At 33.7% G+C, this 21550-nt stretch overlaps 1 protein-coding gene across 2 annotated transcripts; it reads left to right on the forward strand.

Moving 5' to 3' along the window:
• Positions 1–736: 736 nt before the first annotated feature.
• Positions 737–16871, forward strand: LOC149538161 (uncharacterized). Of its 2 annotated transcripts, XM_089799546.1 has the most exons (3): positions 3431–3867; positions 10344–10508; positions 16360–16559. In XM_089799546.1, exons 1-3 carry the CDS (start codon positions 3791–3793, stop codon positions 16445–16447), a joined length of 330 nt encoding a protein of 109 aa, XP_089655672.1. In that variant the 5' UTR covers positions 3431–3790; the 3' UTR covers positions 16448–16559. The 2 variants fall into 2 exon arrangements, with proteins under 2 accessions (XP_089655673.1, XP_089655672.1); XM_089799547.1 differs by lacking the exons at positions 3431–3867; positions 10344–10508 and adding an exon at positions 737–1138 and having other exon boundaries at positions 16360–16871.
• The last annotated feature ends 4679 nt before the right edge of the window (positions 16872–21550 follow it).

A 21550-nucleotide genomic window follows, 5' to 3' on the forward strand; every position in this document is an offset into this window, starting at 1 on the left:
CTGTACTTAGCCCATGAGACACATTTATTCTTAATAAACTTTTGTGCGCAAAAACCTAATAATAATAAGCAAAGTAAAACATATAGATTTGGTTTATTTTTAATCACCTTACGAAAGATGACTACCTAACAATAGACAAAGTAGACTTTGTATATAATCAAAATTAGATTAGATTGAATATATATATATATATATATATATATATATATATATATATAGTTAATGACATTAAATTTACCCAACTTATAAAGATTGTGACAATTTTTTGTTGATAATTTAATTTATAGAAATCTATAATAATTTTTTTCATATATTTTTCTAAAGATAAATATAGGTGACACATATTAACTTCTTTCCTTAATGAAGTAAATTTACCCATGTAGATAATTTAATTTATAAAAATCTATAATATATTTTTCTAAATATAAATATGGTAGCTTATTTCCAAACTTTTTAATTCTAAATATAAATATTGAAGTGACCAAATCTCTATTTTCTTTTTGTGTAATGAGATACTCTTGAAGTGACCTTACCCTGAATATGCAAATTGAGAGCAAACGAGCTAATTTTGACCTAAACAAGATCTAGAACCTTGACATATATTCTTGGATATCCCTTACCTTAACATTTCCGCATCTCATCCAATCCTAATCATCCCCTCCGTTCCAACACTCTGACGTAACAACCTTCCCTAATCGCCGCGCCCTATATATATAGGAAAATTAAAACTAACCACGAGACGAAATTCAATCTGCACAGCCTGATTGAGAATAATCAACCCTTTCAATTTGTCTCATTAATCTCTGAAGTCAAAGGCAGAGGCATCAAAAATCAGAATAGCGCCGCAGACATCGGATGATTCTTGTCAGCGATCCTGCAATTTATATATTTGGTTTCCGGATATTGTTTGCTTAAAACTCAGGGGAATCTGTTTAGGGTTTGTAGTCATAATCCATGGCGTACGTAGATCATACGTTTTCTATTACAGATGAAGAATTGTCGGGGCCTTATATTGTGAATAATAAGCCCCCTGTAAAGGAGATTTCTTTGGCCATAGCTCTGCTCGTCGTCGGTACCTTCGGCATGATCATGGGTTTCTTCATGATGTACAATAAGATCGGGGGCGATAGGGGTCACGGTAACGGTTTTTTCCCTTACGCTTTTAATTAAAATGTTTAATTTGTGTTGAAAACTTTGATTAGGGGTCTCGTAAACAAGTTTTTTACGTCCATTTCTAATTTAAATTTTTAAATTTGTGTCTAAAACTTTGGATAGGTCATAAAACCCTACGTATTGCAGTCTATGAGCGATGAATTTGATCGGCTTGAGCCTATTTGCCCTTTTTCGAAGTACGAGATATTGAATTCTGATAAGTCCCAAGTTTTCCACCCAAGTCAGACAAATTCAATTGTCATAGGGGTTCCAGTAAGTGCCAAAAGTTAGCTTTTTTGTAAAACTGCGGGCTTTCTGTGTGTGATACGTTATCGTATTTGAGCCTCTACAATCCGTGATAATCGTTCCAAGCTTCTGGAAAAACCCGCGCTATGTTTTTGATCAATGATAACTAACTATAGTCGTTATCATTATTGAGCCTCCCCAGTCCCTGATAATTGTATCAAGATTCTGGAAACACAGATGCAGAGTGTTTTTGATAAATTTTAACTAACTGTAATTAGTATTCTTTTTGAGCCTGTACAGTCCCTCATACTTGAACAAAGCTTCTGGATTAACCAATGCTTTGGATCACCATCCTATTCTCTTGAAATTATACTCTCTGTATTTATTTGTCAATGTTTCAAATCACACTCTGATATTTGGAGGACGGACCAGTGAGTTTTTATTATCTGACACAATTCTAATTTGTTATGATAATAGAGGGCAATCCAAAATCATCAAAATAATAGATGATGATCCTGGACCCGTGCAAGTGGTTTTTGATCGACATTTTGAATCACCATTCTATAATCTTGTTGATACTTGTGTGAGTGTTTTATTAACCATCATCGGGATAATAGAGTCTTATTATACATAAGCAAGATAATAGAGGATGATCCAATATACTGATATCCATCATCAGTATGACCAAAGGTGAACCAAACTGTTGATCAATAAACGTTTCTGCAGGCCTGACTATTGGACATTGGTATAATAGATTGTGGTCCAAAGTGCCAGTCAAAATCTTCTATTTATCCTTCATGAAAATTACAGAGGGTGATCTGAAAGGTTAATAAAAGAACACTTGCATGGGTCCATCCATAGATCATTTGGATCATATTTGCTAAATTCACCAAAACCAAAAATTTGCCAAGGTCTGAAACAAATCATTTGGCAAAAACTCAGCCAGTTTTTGACAAAACACTTGGGAACTTCAATATTGTTAAAATTTAGTTAGAAATACTTTTTTTTGCGAAGTCAATGAGAAAATGCATCCAATGAGTCAATAAATGAGAACACAAAAGAAACAAGCTGCATCTAGATATATTTAAATACAATGTGGGTGGAAAATTGCATTCTTGTGAGAAATGCTGATGGCTGGAAGCAAAATAGTAAATTGTTTATGAAAAACTAAAAGTAAATAGATCATTACGATTACATCTTCCTCTTCCCATCTCTAGTAAAAATTAAGGGAGAGGTAGAACTATAGGGTCTAGTCCTAGAAGTTTATATTGGGCATGACTGTGCCTCCTCGTTTGGTATGTGCGACTTACACTGTGGTTTGTCCTCCATCTTGGATGCAGCTCTGACTCTAGATTCCCCTGGCACTGGCAATGACTCCTCATCTGATTCATCCTCTGCAATGTCATCCAGTGTGAAATTGAATCGACCCCCCTTATCCTTTATTGCTTCTCAAACTCATTGACATTATTTAGTGTAAACAATGTAGGCTGCTTCTGTGATGTCTAATCACAGTAAGGATCTATATCACTCAAATTCATTAAAATCAGTTTGCAAGTGTTTGGAAGAGTATTTTTCCCCCCTCTCAGAAAAGTACAAGGGAAGGAATGATGTAATGAAATTTATTTAAGCCCTTTTTTGCCTCTAAGCACTGTTTTGAAACTGCAGCTGAGTTTTTCATAAAAAGTTGCCAAGTTTTGGAGTTTTGCCTAAAAATTGGCAAGTACTCGTGCAGTTTTTGCTGCAAACTTGACGAATGTTTGGCACTAGTAAAAGTCATAGAAACTTGCCAGGCATAAAAAATTCTGGGAGTTTTTGCAACTCACTGAGTACTCTGCCAATAGTCCATCTATACTTTGGACATTCAATGTGACCTGAAATATTGATAAGAAAATTGCACCTTGCACAGGTCTTTTCGGCAGGCTAGTTCAACAATTATAGGTAGCTTTCAGCTCCCCAAGTCCTTAATGTTAGCTTTGCTTATAAATTCTTAAAAATCTGTACCTCCAATGTATGAAATTTTATCTATTGAATTGCATGGATGTTTGTTTTGTCGATAATATCCTACGTTTTAAAATATTTGGTGAACGACAAGCAAATCTAAGCAATTTTCATTAATATTCCTCCATTGAAATGCTAGCTGTATTTTTTTTTCTGATAAAACCTTGCATTTATAATCCAAGGTATCTAATTCTACTGTCCAAATTCTCCTATCAATGTTTGTATTGTCATCTTATTCTCTCAATGAGTTATAATCAGACTCTTTTGTATTTCTCTTTTCAATCTTTCAGATCACCTTTATTATCTGGGTGATGGACTTGCCTAATTGTTTTATCTGACACAATTCAAAATTGTCAGGATAACAGAGGGAAATACAAAACCGTTGAAATAATAGATGATTGTCATGGACCTGTGCAAGAGTGTTTTGGTCAACATTTTGGATCACCTTTTCAGTCTTGCTGATGGTCCTGGGTGAGTGTTTCATTGCCCATCATCAGGATAGTAGAGTTTTTATTATACATCAGCAGGATAGTAAATGTTGATCCAAAACGTTGAAATCCATTTTAATCTAATTAAGGGTGATATCAAATTGTTGATCAATAAACACTTGTACAGTTTTGACCATACATCAATGGCATAATAGAGGTTGATCCAAAATATCAATCAAAACCTCTTATTAAAGTCTGATTACTCATTAGTAAAATCGTAGTGGGTGATCTGAAATGTTGATTGAAATAGACATACATAGGTTCAGCTATACATCATTACGACAATGGATGTTGATCCAAAACATTGATAAAATTTAAAACGAGGGCAATCCAAAATCATTGAAGTAATAGACCAGTGCAAGAGGTTTTCAATCAACATTTTTTACTACCTTTAACAATCTTGCCAATGGACCTGAGTGGGTGTTTGATTACCCATCATTGGGAATCAGAACTGTAGAGCATTTACTATGCATCAGTAGGATTATAGACGATGATCCAAAACATTGATATTCATTTTTAATATAATTAAGGGTGATCCAAAATGGTGATCAATAAACAACTAGCATAGAACTATTGAATAATGGCATAATAAAGGGTGATCCAAAATGTCAATCAAGGCCTCTCATTCAAGTTTGATTACTCATCATCAAATCTTAGAGGTTTATCATTAGTGTTGATTGGAAAACACTTGCACAGGTCCAGCTAAACATCATTAGGACAGTAGATGTTTATCCAAAACAATGAAAACATTGATGAAAAAAACAAGGGCAATCCAAAGTCATTGCAATAATAGGCGATTGTTGTGGACCTGTGCAAGAGGGTTTTAGCCAACATTTTGGATCACCTTTTACATTACAATCATTCAAGTGGACCTGGGTGAGTGTTTCATTACCCATTGTCGGTATAATAGAGTTTCCATTATATCAGCAGGGTAATAGATGATGATCCAGAACATTCATATCCATCTAAGTTGCCGGTTCGGATTCTGGTACAGATGTGGGTCCGAAATTCTTCCAATTTTTTTGGGGGTTTGGTTCGGATTCATTTTGGGTTCATCCTTATAGAAACATATGTATTTTAAAAATATGCATGTGTGTGTATATATATGCAACAACAAATAAGTCCATACATCTTTATGCTAATAGTAAAACAACATAGCAAAATACACCATCATACCTATGTTTCAGGTCAATAGGATATTAAGCATCATTTAGTCTTACATACAACATGATACACTTGCTTGGTCCAAGGGGACAGTTTGACATGGAAAGGAATTGTCAAAAGATTAGTGCAGTTACCTGAATTTTTATTTTGTATTGGTGAGAGGATTTCTAACCAAGCTAGATCACTGAGTTTCAAATTCTAAGCCCTGGATTCAAAGATATCATATATTTTTTTAAGAAATTCCTCTTTTTTATTTTGTATTGGTGAGAGGATTTCTAACCAAGCTAGATCAAAAGTTGAGTTTCAAATTCTAAGCCCTGGATTCAAAGATATCATATATTTTTTAAAGAAATTCCTCTATAATCGTCAATTTGGATGTCACCTATTGTTAGTTTGGATTTCTTCTATAAACAAGTGTTCATTTCATTCACAAATGCATAAATGACATATAGACCATGTTTTTTGGTCTTTTTCGTGGTCACTAGGTTTGGGAGGATTGAATAGACCTATTTAGGCAAAAAAGAAAATGCTTTAAAAAAGTCCTAAAAATTGTTGTCACACCAAATTAAGCCCAGGTTTGCCCATTGGGCTGCAAATTCTTCAAAATTGACTGCAAATTCTGTCTGGGTTCCTCTGACAGAATTTGCAGCAAATTCATAGCTCTATAAGAGAATTTGGGCAGAATTTGACAAGGACCAGACTTTGCACAGAATTGAACCAGACTTTGAGGGTTGCTGGAGAGAATCTGGTAACTTAGATATACATTTTCAATCCAATTAAGGATGATCCAAAATGTTGATCAATGAGCAACTTGCACAGGTTTGACCGTCCATCAATGGAAAAATAGAGGGTGATCCAAAATGTTAATCAAAACCTCTTATTCAAGTCTCATCAAAAATCACAGAGGGTGATCTGAAATGTTGATTGAAAAACACTTGCACAGTTGCAGCAAGACCAAGGTAAGGCGGGCTGGGTGCTGGGCTGGGTCACGGGGATACCTCTGGCGTAACTAAAAAAGAAAATGAAAAACACTTGCACATTTCTAGCTATACATCATTGGGACAAGGGATAATCATCCAAAATATTGATTGAAGATGAGGTCAATCCAAAATCATTGAAATAATAGATGATTGTTGTGGACCTGCGCAATATTTTTTCAATCAACAAATTGGATCACCTTATCCAATCTGTCTGATGGACCTGGGTGAGTGTTTCATTCACCATCATCAGGATAATAGGGTTTTTATTATAAATCAGCAGGATGATAGAAGAGCAACCGAAGGATTGCTATTTATTTTTAATCTTAAGGGTGATAAAAAATGTTGATCAATAAACACTTGCACAGGTTTGACTATCCATCAAAGGCATAATAGAGGGTGACCCAAAATGTCAATCAAAATCTCTCATTCAAGTCTGATTGCTCATCATCAATATCACAGAGGGTGATCTGAAATGTTGATTGAAAAACTCTTGCACAGGTCCAGCATACATCATCAGGACCTAAGTCACAAGGTTCGGGTTCGGGTTCGAGTTCGAGTTCAAGTTCGACAACTATGAAGTTTGGATAAAGTTCAGCAAGGCAAAAAAATTGAAAAAAATTCAACAATAAATTCACCTTATATAATTTTCAAAAATATATAAATATATAACGTTGATTCCTAACTCTAGAGGGTTTGTAACTTTGTAGAAATAACTATAGACTAGGATACTTTTTGGAGTTTTCTTTGCTAATAAAGAAAATTAAAATAAAAGAATAGTCCATTTTTATCTTGTCTTTACTAATAAACTAAAGCTGTGAATACTAAAGAATTAAAAATATTAATAAACTACTGTAATAAAAAATAAATTAATAATCATAAATAAACATATAAAATATGAATATTTTACTGATAATAAATAAATACATAAATATTCATAAAACATACAAAGAATATAAATATTTTTCTATGATAAATATTAAATACATATAGATACAAATATTTTACAGTTCATAAAAAAATAATAAACATAACATTTATTATTATAATCTTATTAAACTTTTAAACCTAAACAAATAAATAAAATTGTTATTCTAGTGGAGACCGTCGGCTGTGAATGGTTGTTGCAGATGAAGTGTTTTGGCAAAGTTTACATGCACAGGTTTGTAAAAACAGAGCAAAGTAGATGCAGACGAATGCAGAGTAAAGCAGACGCAAACAAAAATGGAGTGGACGAACGACAGGAGGCTAGACTCAATGGGAGGCTGGAGCAGGAAAATGCGATCTGACATGAGCTTCAGATGTGTCCCTCCAATGGCGCCAAACACAATCTTTCAACCCTCCATCGGTGCCAAAAACACAATCTTTCTGTCTATGATTTTTTCACCCCAACTGAGCTTCAGATATGCAAATGGAGGGCATTGTTTTAGAAGTTGTTTTTGCCCAGAAATCCAAAACCCGCTTCATACGAATATTATAACTAATTTAGATGAATTTTTTTCCATTGTTTATGGGTTTGCCAAATTTTGAACCTCAAGCCGAAAATTCGGCGAACCCTGTGACTAATATCAGGACAATGGATGTTCAAAACATTTACAAGAAACTTGCACGGGTTCTTCCAGAAGCTTTCTATAACACTTACAGTTAGTTTTGAGCTCCCCAAGTACTCGTTGTTAGCTTTGATAATAGTATCGTAAAATTCTTACTTTCAATCGATAACTTTAATTAAATTTAGTAAATTTACCTTATTGAACTGTTTTGTTGATAATATCCAATATTTTAGCATAATCTAAGCAATGGATTTTTCTTTTCCTTAAATCTTCCTCTGGTGAAATGCTAGCAGTCTGTCTTTTTACCTTTTTTCTGATAAAACCTTGCAATTACCGTTCAAAGTGTTTAATTGTCTCTCTGAATTCACCTATCAAAGTGCTAGGTGTTAAATTGCCTGTTAAAACTGTGAATTGGTAAAGTTTTGAATGCTATATGTCCATTTGGTATCAGCCTCAGTTGCAAAGATTAACAATCTTCTTCAGCTCATTGCCAATAAATAAAGGGTATCCAATTCATCAAATTCATCCTTAAATAGAACATGGCCTTATACATTATGGTGTTAGGCCTTTACACTCAGAAATAATGGGGTCCAACGGGTCTTTGTCAATCAAATAACCTTACCTGAAGGTCAAAAGCCTCTTGACTACAATTAACAATTTTAAGTAACTATATCTCTCACAGTTCTTGAGCCTCTTGGTCTAATATTTCCATCTTTTGGAATAACCTCTGTGAGTGTCTATTAATTGAAAGTTCAGATCACAATCTTTTATCTTTATGATGGATTATGGAGGGTGATTTAAGATGTTCACTGAGGAAAATTCACATTGGTCTCTTCAGAAGTTTGGTACAGTAACTATGGTTAGTCTAATAAAATTCTAGTATTCCAATCTCTGATTTATAAATACATGTTGTTTATGTTTTCCTTATTTTAAGTGATTGATGTTTGTTTTGTTGATATGCTGTACGGTTATAATCCACAAGCCATAAGTTAAGATATTACATAAGTTTTTCTCCATTAAGTGTCAGCTGCCCTGTATTGCTGATAAAAACCCAAGTTTTCTGTCGCGACAAAGAAAATTAAGCAATTTTAGTCAAATTTCTCTACAAAAAATTGTTAGATGTCAGTTTTTCTGACAGAACCCTAGATTTTCTGCATAATGATTTGGAAGTTTTAGTCAATTTTGCTGATTGTCACCCTTGTTCCCATTATAAAACTTCAGATTTTCCATACAGAGTTAATTAATCTAAGCAACCGCCCTTTTCAAAGTGTGAAATGTTGTTAGTTTTTTTATATTAAACTTCTTAGCTTTTCCATCCACGGCCAATAGATTTAGTTAATATAGGGCATTTCCATTCTGAAGAGCTAAATATTTTTATTTCCCCTTTAGATTGGGGCCTAGAATTTGCATCTACTCTCGATAAATTTATCTTTCAATAGTTGTTTTTCCTCTGCAACCATGTAAGCATCTCTCTGTAACTGCATCATGGCCATGCCCGAGTTTAATATCACGAGACCCTATCCACCCTTGTTGAACTCGAGGCCACTTGCAGAAGAGAAACAAGCAACTTGTCAATGCTAATTGTGGTCAATAGAACATATTAAAACATAACAATTTGCGGATTTTGGAGAAGCAGAGTATGGTTCACATCATTTAGAAATTCACAAACATTTTGCCTTATTAATTTGCGTTGGCGTTTTTCTATGCGTCAGTCACAGATGATGACAAAGAAATGATAAAAAGTTGAATAATGTTTTGACAGCCATTTTCTTTAGCAGTTTCACTCTGAGTGTACTGTTTAGATTTATCATTTTCTGGGTTCATTACAGAGTCTTTGGGGAGGAACCCATGGTCTTTGTTGTGTGCTCTGTTATAATCCCTGTGCAAATTGTTCCTGAATCTAAACAAGCTTTGAACTAGACCTTGATCTGGGCCCTGGAGGAGAAGAACCAATAACATAGGATGTAAATCGATCTTCATCTATTCTTATGGTGTACTGGATGTTAGCTTTTGATGACAAAACATTAGCACGTGCATCCATGAGCAGTATCTTTAAGCAGTTTTAGTCAATTTTGAAGTACCAAATCATGTTTCAATTTCTGAGAAAGTTTAAAACCTCGGCAGATTTATTTGGAGGCCACAGTTTAGGGTATGGAGGAAACCGCTAGCAGCAACAATCACAATAATAGGGAAATTTTAAAAAATATAATTTTTTTCAAATATTCATATAATAACATTCATAAAGTATTCATCATATGCATTATGGTGTGGTATCTTATCACATATCATTAGAGCTGATTTGGAATTTCACATGTTGACGCATGTATTAAAATATGTCAAAATTTCATTTGCTTGCATGGTTAATTTACATATATATTATATAAAATGTACAACAATGTACCTAAGGATGTAGTCAACTATGTATGTATTAAAAAATGTTACCTTTTCATATGGCATGGCCCAAACTTGAACATGGATTCTGAGGTTTTATTTGTTATTATAAAACTACAAATACAGTAGAGATGAAAAGTTCTATTTATAGGAGATTACAAGAGGATGTTTCTAAACGGAACTCTTGTTAACAGAATGCAGGAAAGGAGACTTTCTAAACCAAGATGGCCATTATGGATATTACAATATTTTAACACCCTTCCTTAATGGTTGTCATGCTAACTACTTTACAAAAGAGACAATCTGTAGGTCTTCTCCTTCTATTTAGAACATTCAATGTCATTTGCTTACCGTTGAGATCCTCTCCAATTTTGCAGAATTTCTGGATACGACCAAGATAACCACAATCTTTTCAACCTAATGTCGGGTATTAAAGCTTTCCCTCCCTGTAGCATAGTTGCCAGAAACGTGACAGCAGACTGCCATTTCATGTTTCAACGCAAGAAACGACCGTTTCCAGCAGGGAGGGAAGACGTTGACAGGTGTCTTGTTGGACCAAATTTTTTTATTAATTCTTTAATGTTCATCTCAGGTTTACAAATCGACGAAGTAGTAGTTTCAAGTAGTCATTCCCGAGTTCAAGTCTTTTACATTTAGTTTTTAAGATTGAGTCAGGATTTGTTGCATTATTATCTCTATTTTTACATTCTAATTATTTTAGCTAATATAGTGTTTATTTACTAATTATCTTTGTTTACAAATAGTTCTCTTTATTATAAGAGTTTGTTATAAGTTCATGGTTAGTATATTTATTTGTTAAACTATAGTTTGTTAATTATTGTATTTTCTTTCTCAATCAATAGTGATTTAAATATTATATTTATTTTGATCTAAAATTTAAATTAAAAAATTAAAAGTAATTTATTATATTATTAGTCTTTATTTTTATTATATTTGAAAAGAAACAGTTAAAATTGTGACCTAATAAATTTCAAATTGTGACCCAATAAATTTCAATGGTGTAATTTTGAATTCAAATTCACTATATATATATATATATATATATATATATATATATATATATCACGTTTCTTATATGCAACTTTTAAAATTACCATTTCTTGTCATGTTGTCGTTGCGGTTACGTTTCTCGTTTCTCGTTTCTGGTAACTATGCCCTGTAGTAGGAGACATCAAGGTCAGCTTCTCATATTGAAACCATCATTTTGAGGAAAAATCAGCAAACCCTTCACAGTTTCAGAAAATCAGCCATCGTTTTGTTCAAAAAATTCTCAATAACTTTTACAGATAAGCACTGTTCACCCCAGTAATGATAGGTGTGACCTACTTGACTGCAAGAAACCACGATTTTTGTGGGCAAAATCGACAAACCCTTGATGTGATGCTAATATCACCCATTATTTTGCGGAGAAATCAACAAATCTTGCCCAGAAAACCTGGACAATTTTTGAGGAGAAAATTGACATAACTTTTGTAGGATAAAATTCTAAATCCCAACCATAATTTTTATTCTAGGCAAAAATTATAAAGCCTAACAATAATTTTTCATAAGAAAAATTTCTAAAACCTAAACATAAAAAAAATCATGAAAACCAACCATAGCACTTGTTCTAGGGAAAAATTATAAAACCTGACAATGCTTTTTATAGAAATCTTTTATAAAACCTAAACATATTTTTTAGGAAAAAAATCCTACAAATCAACAAAAAGCACAAAAATCCACTTTTTCTAAAGAAAAAAAGTGTGTAAAAACTATTGGAATATTGTCATGTTCCTTTAATGGTTATCTTAGTCTTTAGTTTATTAGGTAGTTTCTATTTTCATCTTTAACTCACGATTGTTGCCTTTGTAAATATATATAAGGAGCTTTCGTCTCTTTTGTTTAATATAACATTGATTTACCATAACATGGCAGCAGAGTTGGTAGATGGGATTTCATAAAAAATGACGAATTTTTAAAGAAAAATTCAAGCCTCTTCTGATTTAGAATTTGTTTTTGATTTTTTTAAATAAAAATCGTTAAGAGGTATTTTATGAAAATTTTGTGGTTCATTTGCAAAGATTTTTGCTGAAAATCATAAGCCCGGTCAAGGGTTTCAATTGTGTGATTTCCTAGTTTGAGCAATAGTTTTTAATTTTCAAGTGTTACATGTACTTTTTGTGAAATGCATGTTGCTTGTATATGTTGTTTACCACGTGAAGGCTTGTGTCTTTCTGCATGAAAGATTCTTTGATGGGTTTGCATAATTTTTCCCTCAAATTAAAAATTTTTTTTTTTGAATGGATTTTTCATAAATTTTCACCTATAAAATTTCTGATGTGTTTTCATAATTTTTCCCCCTAATTTTTCATATTGATTTTTATAATTTTTTCCTTCAAAAATTTCTAATGGGTTTTCATAATTTTTTCCCTTAAATTTTTTTTGATTGGTTTTTCATATTTTTTTCCCTTTAAAATATTTTTGGCGGTTTTTAAAAGTTGTCCCTTGAATTTTATTATTTTGAGTGTATAATTTTATCCTTAAAAATAAAGGGGTTTGTCTTTTTAGGGAGGGTTCTCTGGTATCTAGAAAGGTTTTATCTTTTTTGGTTGAAAATTGATGTTTTGTATTTTGATTTGTCTCGGATTTTGTGCTAGCTATTTGTTTGGTTTTTTAATTATATCCTCAAGAATTGCTTTTGGATTCTATAATTCACAAAAGTTTTATGGGATTCATTTTTGGGTTTTTACCTTTTTTTTGAACAAACGATGATTTGTAATTTTGGGTTTAGCAAAATTTCCCTTAAAAATCATGACTTTTTGTAGTCTCTTCCAGGGCATCATGATCTTCTACAAAAATTTGAAGGATTTGCTGATTTTTCCTCAAAATTGTGGCAGTTGTTCTTGGCGTGTCTCTAGCTACAAGGAGGGACAACTTTGTTATCCAACATTATGTTGGACGTTTTCTGATGATTTTTGGTCAAATGTTTTGTAGATTGCAGAGGAGTTAGTGGCAGACTCATCTCAATGGCAAAATCAATGGTATGCTCTTGTTTCTTGTTGCAGAGCTTTTTGAGGAAGGGGACAACCATCTTTAATTTTTTTGGACAAATTTTGGCTAGTCTTGGCCATCGAAATTTTGTAGAACCAAGGAAGGTCTCAACAATAGCATAATGTTATCTCAACAATAGCATAATGTTATGAAGAATTTGTAACCACAAGACATGTACAGTCTTTTGTAGGGTAGTTAGATGATGACCATTAAGGGTTGATACTAGAATATCGTCATGTTTCTTTAATGGTCATCTTAGTTAGTCATTATTTCCTATAAAAAAATTAATTTCTATTAGCGAACCTCTCAATTTTTTGAAAAAGAAATATTATTCTTATTCGCAATTATTTTTGAGTCACAACGTTTTTGTAGAAAATATTGATGAATCTCAATTGAAAACAAGAAATCCATTAGTCACCGTGGTGAATACTTCCAATTAAAAAAATGGAATTTGTGAGAGATGGATTTGTGTATGAATCACTACTCATGAACCATGGGTCAATGAGTTTGACTCAAAAACTACACAATTAAATCCTAATAGCAATATCACAATTTGACTTGCTGTGGAATATATCTCCTACTTATCAATTGATGAGCTTAAGGCGGCTTCATAATGAATGGTTCATAACGCACAACACTTGGTGAAGGTTTTGCAAATGGGTTGCAAGCAGAGTGGGTTTATTTATGGAGGAAACTCCGTAATTAAGCGTGCTCAAGCTGGAGTAGTACTAGGATGGGTGACCTCCCGGGAAATCCTGGTACTTCACCTCTATGAGCATCACCTACATCCAATGAGTGCTAAGTGTTCCATTTATTCTCATGAGAGATGGATTCGTGTATGAATCACTACTCATGAATCGTGGGTCAATGAGTTTGACACAAAAGCTATGCAAGTAAATCCTGATAGCAATATCACAATTTGACTACTCTGGAAAATATCTCCTACTTATCAATTGGTGAGCTTAAGGGGCTTTCTAATGAATGGTTTATAAGGCACAACACTTGGTGAAGGTTTTGCAAATGGGGTTGCAAGTAGAGTGGGTTTAACTATGGAGGAAACTCCGTAGTTAAGTGCGCTCAAGCTGGAGTAGTACTGGGATGGGTGACCTCTGGGAAGTTGCGGTGCTTCACCTCTTTGAGCATCACTTAGATCTAATGAGTGCTAAGAATTTCATTTATTTTCATGAGAGATGGATTCATGTATGAATCACTACTCATGAACCATGGGTCAATGAGTTTGACTAAAAAACTACGCAATCAAATCCTGATAGCAATATCACAATTTGACTTAATGTGGAAAATATCTCCTACTTATCAATTGATGAGCTTAAGGGGCTTTCTAATGAATTGGTGAAGGTTTTGCAAATGGGGTTGCAAGAGTGAGTTTAACTATGGAGGAAACTCCATAGTTAAGTGTGCTCAAGTTGGAGTAGTACTGGGATGGTGACCTCTCGGGAAGTCACGGTGCTTCACCTCTATGAGCATCACCTAGATCCAATGAGTGCTAAGTGTTCCACTTATTCTCATGAGAGATGGATTCGTGTATGAATCACTACTCATGAACCATGGGTCAATGAGTTTGACTCAAAAACTAGGCAATTAAATCCTGATAGCAATAATGCAACTTAATTTGCTGTGGAAAATATCTTGTACTTAATGATTCATATATTTTTAGACTTGTTTCTTTTTAAGTGCTGGATGCTACTTGTGCTGATAAAATCCTACATTTTTCATCGACAAGTGATGAATTAAGCAGTATTTGGTCACATTCGCCCTATTTAAGTGACAGATGATATTTTTGCAGAGAAAACTCTCAATTTTCCACTCATAAGTTTAAGTGACATTAATCAATTATCTCTTATTAAAGTGGCCATGTTGTGGGGTGTATTTGGTTGATCTTCCAAAAGAAATTTTCATGTTGGTAATTTGTTTTGTTTTCAGGAATTTTGTGATTAGGTTCAGTGATTATGCATTTGTCTGCATATATGAAAACTTTTAAAATCCTTAGTTTTAGGTATCAGGAATTTTATGATTGGTTCAATAATTATGTATTTGTCTGCATATGTGAACCGTCAAAAGTTTAAACTCTTAGTTAACTGTGAAACCCTTAGTGAGGGTCTGTATGGGAAATTTATTCAGAGAGTCACAGTGAGACCAATACAAGCTTTTGTGAGCACAGCCAGGAGACTATTATAAGCTTCTTTTGATTGGCTCTCCAGAAACCATCTATTGAAAAAGAAGAGTCGCAACTTAGAAATCCATTTATTTAGAAATCACCTCTGTATTAGAGGCCAACTATGGAAGACCAAGAGTAAAAATTTGTAATTCCATATTAGATGGCCCTTTGAGGTTTGAACTTGGGTGTCTGCGACAAGAACCTAATGCTTTAATCTTGATCAAAAACTCCTTGGACATGAAAATAATCTTCAAGGCATAAAGGATTTTATTAAAGTATAATACGGTTGGTAAAATTACAAAAAAATGGACAATTTGTATGTTAGAGAAACTTAGTTGATTGTGAAATTAAATGTTTTGAGAAATTTGGTGCTTCACAAATTTAATTATTTAGGAATTAACTGTAAATGCAACCATTTGGAAAGTTTTATTATTATAAAAGGAATTGTCAGTGGCAATCAGAAACCTCCATTTCTTAATTTTATAAACAAGTTGATGAATCAAAAAATAAAATTTTAAGATAGAGTTGCACATCCATTATTCCCCAGTAACCATTTCATCATCTGTCCATGCTTCATACTGATAATGTCTTAGAGCTGTCATGCTGATGTCTCTATTGGGATGTGATTATGCACAAATTTCAGCTGTACAAAGTTGCTTTTGGGTATCTTATGCTTGCTTCTGATTGTCTTAATTAGGCTTTTCCTTTCATCCCAATCAATTCTAACAGTGAGTTGCTTTATTATGCATCTTTTCTACTTGTAGAAAATCAATTATTTGTATGACGATTATTAAAATTTAATTACTCTTGCATTCCTGTTTTTAACACTTAAAAACTCTCAGTTTTTACTTTAAGTTTATTTTTATTCTATTCTTTATTTCCTGTTTCTAGCAGCTATGGAATTTTCTGGATAGTATTCTGTATTTATTTTTTGAAATTTTATCTTCTTTTAAATTAAAAAAATGGCTACATGTTGATACTGCATTAGTAATTGTCTCCACTCCCGATGAGTCATTTATAAGCTGAAGTATTATTAGGGATGCTTTCCTTTCCATGGTCTCAAAAACTAGAATGATAAATTTGTGAGGAAAGGGAAGGTTCTCAAGATGGATCTCATTATTAGTAGTTGCTTTACGTCTTCATCTAACATTTTGCTTTTGGGGCAGGAGTATTTTTCATGATACTTGGAGCACTGCTATTTCTTCCAGGGTTTTACTATACGAGGATTGCATACTATGCTTACAAGGGCTATAAAGGCTTCTCTTTCTCAAACATTCCTCCAGTTTGAACTAGCAACTTCCTTGCAACTGTTCATGATCACGATGAGAGATGGTCAATGCAATTTAGTGTTTTTTTATGTTGTAAATTCAGGACTGTTAAATTTTATTTTACAGTACCACTTGATACAATGCTAGCACTGATCAATGTGGTGGAATTTGTTAGTCTGTCCCCATTGGTCTACAACTTGTAGGCTTTGGTTTTGATATAATCAAATTTTGTCACTTGTAAATCCATTTTAGTGTATAGCCCTACAATTAATTTGAGGTTGATTCTGCCATAGCCAAGAGATGCTTTATGAGTTTACGAAGTGTGCTACACTTGTATAGAGATATTGCACTCGTATACATATATTTTTAGCTATAAACATTTATTAGCAGAAAGCATGATTGATGTATAAGCTTCTCTTCATGTTGGTCTCGTTGAATTCTATGATATTCTTAACTTTGGAATAGAATTTGCAAGTAAAGAAAGTCAGGAGCTTCAATGAAAAATATTTAGTAATTTTGCTTTGTTTGAAGATGGTGGTTACAATATTTAGAAAATTAAGTCAAGGCTCAATTTATAGATACTTGACATGCATAATTGACATATCTGTAATCATTTAAGGCATGGAAGTCATGTTTCAAATCTGTTTTATTTTTAATATGATTTTTCACTGGCCTAACAATTCAAAAAAGTAGAATATAAGTGTGGGCTAAGCAGGTGAACTCAAAACACATAATTCATTATTTTCTTTTATGATTAGTTGAACAAGTCAATTTATCACAAGTGTCTGAGTATTTTTTATGTGTCCTTTGGTACCAGTGGTTGCTGGGAGCTTCCGACAGAATCAAAAGAAGTATTATTTTTCTCTTACTACTGAATGTCTGTACTGTTCAGTCAGACAAATTACCAATTTTAGTTTTCTTGCTAGAGCTTTGTGGTTGTTAAACTTCATGAGTATTTATTCAATTTACAATTTGTATTACTGCTGGGTGATTGAAGTGCTTTTATTAGTTTGGTTTTTAGGCGACTCAATTCTTTGGGCCTGAATGATGTATGAAATTAGTTTATATATTGAATTTTAGCGTACAAGAGTTGAATAGATTTTGGCATGCATGTATCTAGACTAAGACAGTTTGGGCAGTTACTGCAGCTCTATGGGAAAAGTTATCACCATGAATATGATCCAGATCTAGTATTTAAATACCGTGTGGAAGAATTTGACAATGTATGCAACTTTTATAATAATCCTATAAGGTTTCATGTCCGGTTGACTAGAACCCATCTCTGACAAGAATTAATGGTACACTTAGCAATAACTTAAGCAAGATGGGATTTTTTTTTTGTTCCATAAATTAATTTTGATTGCTGAAGGAAAGTATTACCTTATGTATTCAAGAATTTATTGTTTTTGAACATATCCTTTGACTGTAAAGGAGCATCCTTTTAACTAGCTACATCTAAGAAATTTCTGCTTTGCAATCTCGGAAGACATTCCTTGTGGATAACAGTCTATCTTGAAAACCATCTATATGTTCAAAAGCATAGGAATGTTAATGTTTTCTGGTACGTGAGCTTTACAGATTGCATTTGAATATTGAATTTGTATTACATTGTAAAAAAGAACTGTATTATAGGCAGAGACAAGTTAATGTCAATGGGAAAATAATTGGGGTCCAATGTTTCAATGCCAGTGCTTGCCAACAGATTTCACATTCACAGTATTACTTGTCAATGCCAAGATATACTCTCGACACATGAGATGCATGAAATGGTAAGTAGCAGCACAATTTGGATTATGGTCGATGCTTAAGCTGCTTGTTCCTTATTGAGTATTAGAAGTTCGATGCAGTAGCATTTGGATTCACAAGCAATCCTACATCAACAAAAAAATGTCATGTTTTGTTTTCAATTCACTTTGGTTTTGTTGTGCCCTTGTTGATTTTTGTAGCTGCTTTGGAGAATCTTCAGATTCAAACTGGTTAAATTTCTCCCAGTTAAAAGCACTGGTGAAATTGAGGGGTTTCATAGCTTGTGTTGGCTCTTGAGGTATCAACGAAATCAGGAGTTTTCATAACCCATGCCAGCCTTTGGCGCATCAGGAAAACTGGGAGGTTTCAGAACCTGTGTTGGCTTCCGACATATCTTTTCACAACCTTGTTGGCTCTGAATACCCCATTCAGAATCCCTTCTATTCTGAAAGAAATGCTTACCTCAGAGTTTATCTTAGGTTTTAGAGAAACTTGTGCTGATTGCCATTAATATTATTCAACTCATTTGTTTCTTGAAGAAAGCTTCTTGGAAGGTGGTGTTGGAGGTCAATTGTGGTTTCAAAATGATTGGCAGTCTCTTCCAAGGTTCTCACAATGTTTTTGGAAGCCAGAAGACTTTACATAACCACCCCAGAAAGTGAAGCAGAGGACTTCTTGGCAGCATCAGCAACAAAATCATCATGAAGATTACAACAGAATCAGTATTTGAAGTTGGTTCCAAAACTAATGCTGGCTCATAACGAGGTTGTTACAACCAAAGTTTGAAAACTTGGGCTTGGTCTGGACTTGGCAACAAAAAATAGGTTCGACTTAGGAGATGGCAAAGAAAAAATAAAAAAGGGATTTTAAATCTGTTTCGGTGTTTTCAGCAGGCACCTAGAGTCCTTCCTAAAAACATGCGAGCTTTGGATTTGGTCTCGGTTCTCAAGACAACTAGCAAGCCACGGGGCTTGTCAGTAGTGATGAGACCCTGGAGTCTTCAAACTATGGTCACAACCTCATTGGCGCTTTACATGGTTGTCAAAACCTTATGGAATGCATCGGCCAACTCACAACCTTTGAAAAAAATATCAGTGGAAGATTTTAAGGATGGCACAACAAATGCGTTGCAAGAAAATTTGAATTTTAGCCTTTTGTCCTTAGTTTGAAACCATGCTGGAAGCCAATAAGGTTTTGAGACCTGGAAATTATGACATGCTCCAAAATTAGTCTGAATTCTTGAAATTGTAAAGGAAATCTTACTTGTGTCATTAAGCAGTGATTAAAATAGCTGGTTATAACAATTGAATATTCTGATGTGTTGGATTGTAGAAGACATGTAAAGGATGGAAAAAAAATCTTTTAGAAGGACAAGATCAAGGACTAAGATTGAAAAAGGAGGAAATTTTGTCGGTGAATGTCTTCTCTGTTATGCATACGCAGTTGTGCCCTTAAGCAAGTGTAAATTTATACTCTGATTTTAAAAAGTTGCAAGTTCTTGTGTTATTGTGTGAACTTTTATATATATGGCTGATAGATTTGGTGGTCTGATGAGACCCTCATTTCCACGTTACCTTAGAATCACACACAGGGATATGGTGAGTATAGTCTGAAGTTCTGAACCAGTTTACAGCCATTCCTAGCTGTGGGAGAATACAGTATTATCACAGGAATGGTGACAATGTCCTGGCTGAAGTGCACATCTATATTTTCTTCCACATTTTTGAATCATATAGACTAGCTAAATTAATAGTGAGTACGCCATTTTGAGCTTAAATTAACAAGGGATTAGTAACTGTCTCTTGAAATTTATAGAAATAATATGCACTACTAATGAGTGAACTTGTCAAAGCTGTGGCATAGTATGTCTTAGATATGGCCATGTAAATGCACGCCTGTTGTTATTGTTCAAGTTCTTAGTTTCTCCCCAGATATCATCTCCGAGTTATAATTACAGTGGGTTTATTGTGATAAAAAAAGTTTCAACACCTCTACGGGCTTTCATATTTAAAAGATTAAGTGTTGCACTGACTAAGTGGCTTTTTTGAAGAGATTAATTATGCTCTTGAACTTAAATTAATTCTTTATGGCAAGGGATATTCCAGACTGTTTACAAATTGTATATGCCCAAAGTTGGGCTAGTTTCAGCTTGTTTGGGACTAATAGTAATTGTAACACTTAATGCGATCAGATTTCCACAATCCATTTTAGTTATGTTGATCAGTTTTCTGGATTAGATTGTGTGGAGATTTTTGTCATCAACGTTTCGAATCACACTACGTGATCCATCATCAGGATGAGAGAGCAGGAGATGTCAAATGAAGTGAGATGAAGGAATTGTTTCCCAATTCCTTTTCGTCCAAGAGTGAAAACTGTTGAATTTCCATGGAATGTTTGGATGGGCGCTAGATGTCTGATGCAAAGGTTTTGTAGTAAAATTATCTGCCACTGTTTCATATTAATCTGAAATGAACATGGCAATTATGTGGTTCTTTTGTGCAGAAATTGTTTCACTATAGATGGATTTTAGAACCAAATATAAAACTGGGCTTATTACATGCAAGCGATAATAATTTATCAATATCATCATCTGCTGCTGTCCAAGCAACACGTGACACAAATATTACATTTTTCCACCATTACCTTGGAGAGAATAAAACATAGTTATGGAAGATTTAGCTAAGGGTTGGTTGGGTAAATTTTTACTCAGATCTAATCTTGCGAATACTTTAGTGATCTGCTTTCTCAATTTATTCTTAAATGTTAATGCTTGTACTAACCTCAAAAGCATTAACATCCACACTCATCTCCATGCTTTTCAAAGCTTGATGGTAAGCATTTGCTGGGTAATGGCGGGGAAGCGCAACTTAACATTAGAGCTAAAGATAACACCTAACATCCAATTTGAATCTTGATCATATCGAGGACCATGGAATGTATAAAATATAACCTAAGTAATGAGTTCTAATTATCCACCAAGATGCAATGTGAGAGATTGGCGGACACCTGTTGCTTTTAAGTGAAAACTTGGGCCTGCTCTTCTCCAGTGCCATTAAGGAACATGTTTGGTTTAAATTATTTGAGATTGAAATATGGACATGACAATGAAAAATCAGAAAATTCCATGGATGATATGTTAAAAACTTTGTTTACTTTGATATATGCCAGGAACTCTGTATAATTGTGTTGTGCTGGATACCCCTCCAGCTTGGTAGTTTATATCAGCTATGCTAATCAAATTATGTTGAGTAATGATAACCAAATATGATATTTATGTATCTGCCTCTGGCGATCACTGTATATTTTGCCTTTTACCTACCCTTTTGTATCTCGCAATATATTT

The sequence above is a fragment of the Cupressus sempervirens genome, chromosome 9 (genome assembly GCF_028749045.1).
Source record: "Cupressus sempervirens isolate cs-2001-9-10 chromosome 9, ASM2874904v1, whole genome shotgun sequence".
Classification (NCBI taxonomy): Eukaryota; Viridiplantae; Streptophyta; class Pinopsida; order Cupressales; family Cupressaceae; genus Cupressus; species Cupressus sempervirens.

What these genes read in the sequence shown, in the direction of transcription:
- LOC149538161 (XM_089799546.1), top strand. Translation starts at nt 3,791, where the DNA reads ATGATTGTCATGGACCTGTGCAAGAGTGTTTTGGTCAACATTTTGGAT. An exon ending in AGTCTTGCTGATGGTCCTGG is followed by an intron (nt 3,868 to 10,343) that starts GTGAGTGTTTCA and finishes CCAATTTTGCAG; the next exon opens with AATTTCTGGATACGACCAAG. An exon ending in GGGAGGGAAGACGTTGACAG is followed by an intron (nt 10,509 to 16,359) that starts GTGTCTTGTTGG and finishes CTTTTGGGGCAG; the next exon opens with GAGTATTTTTCATGATACTT.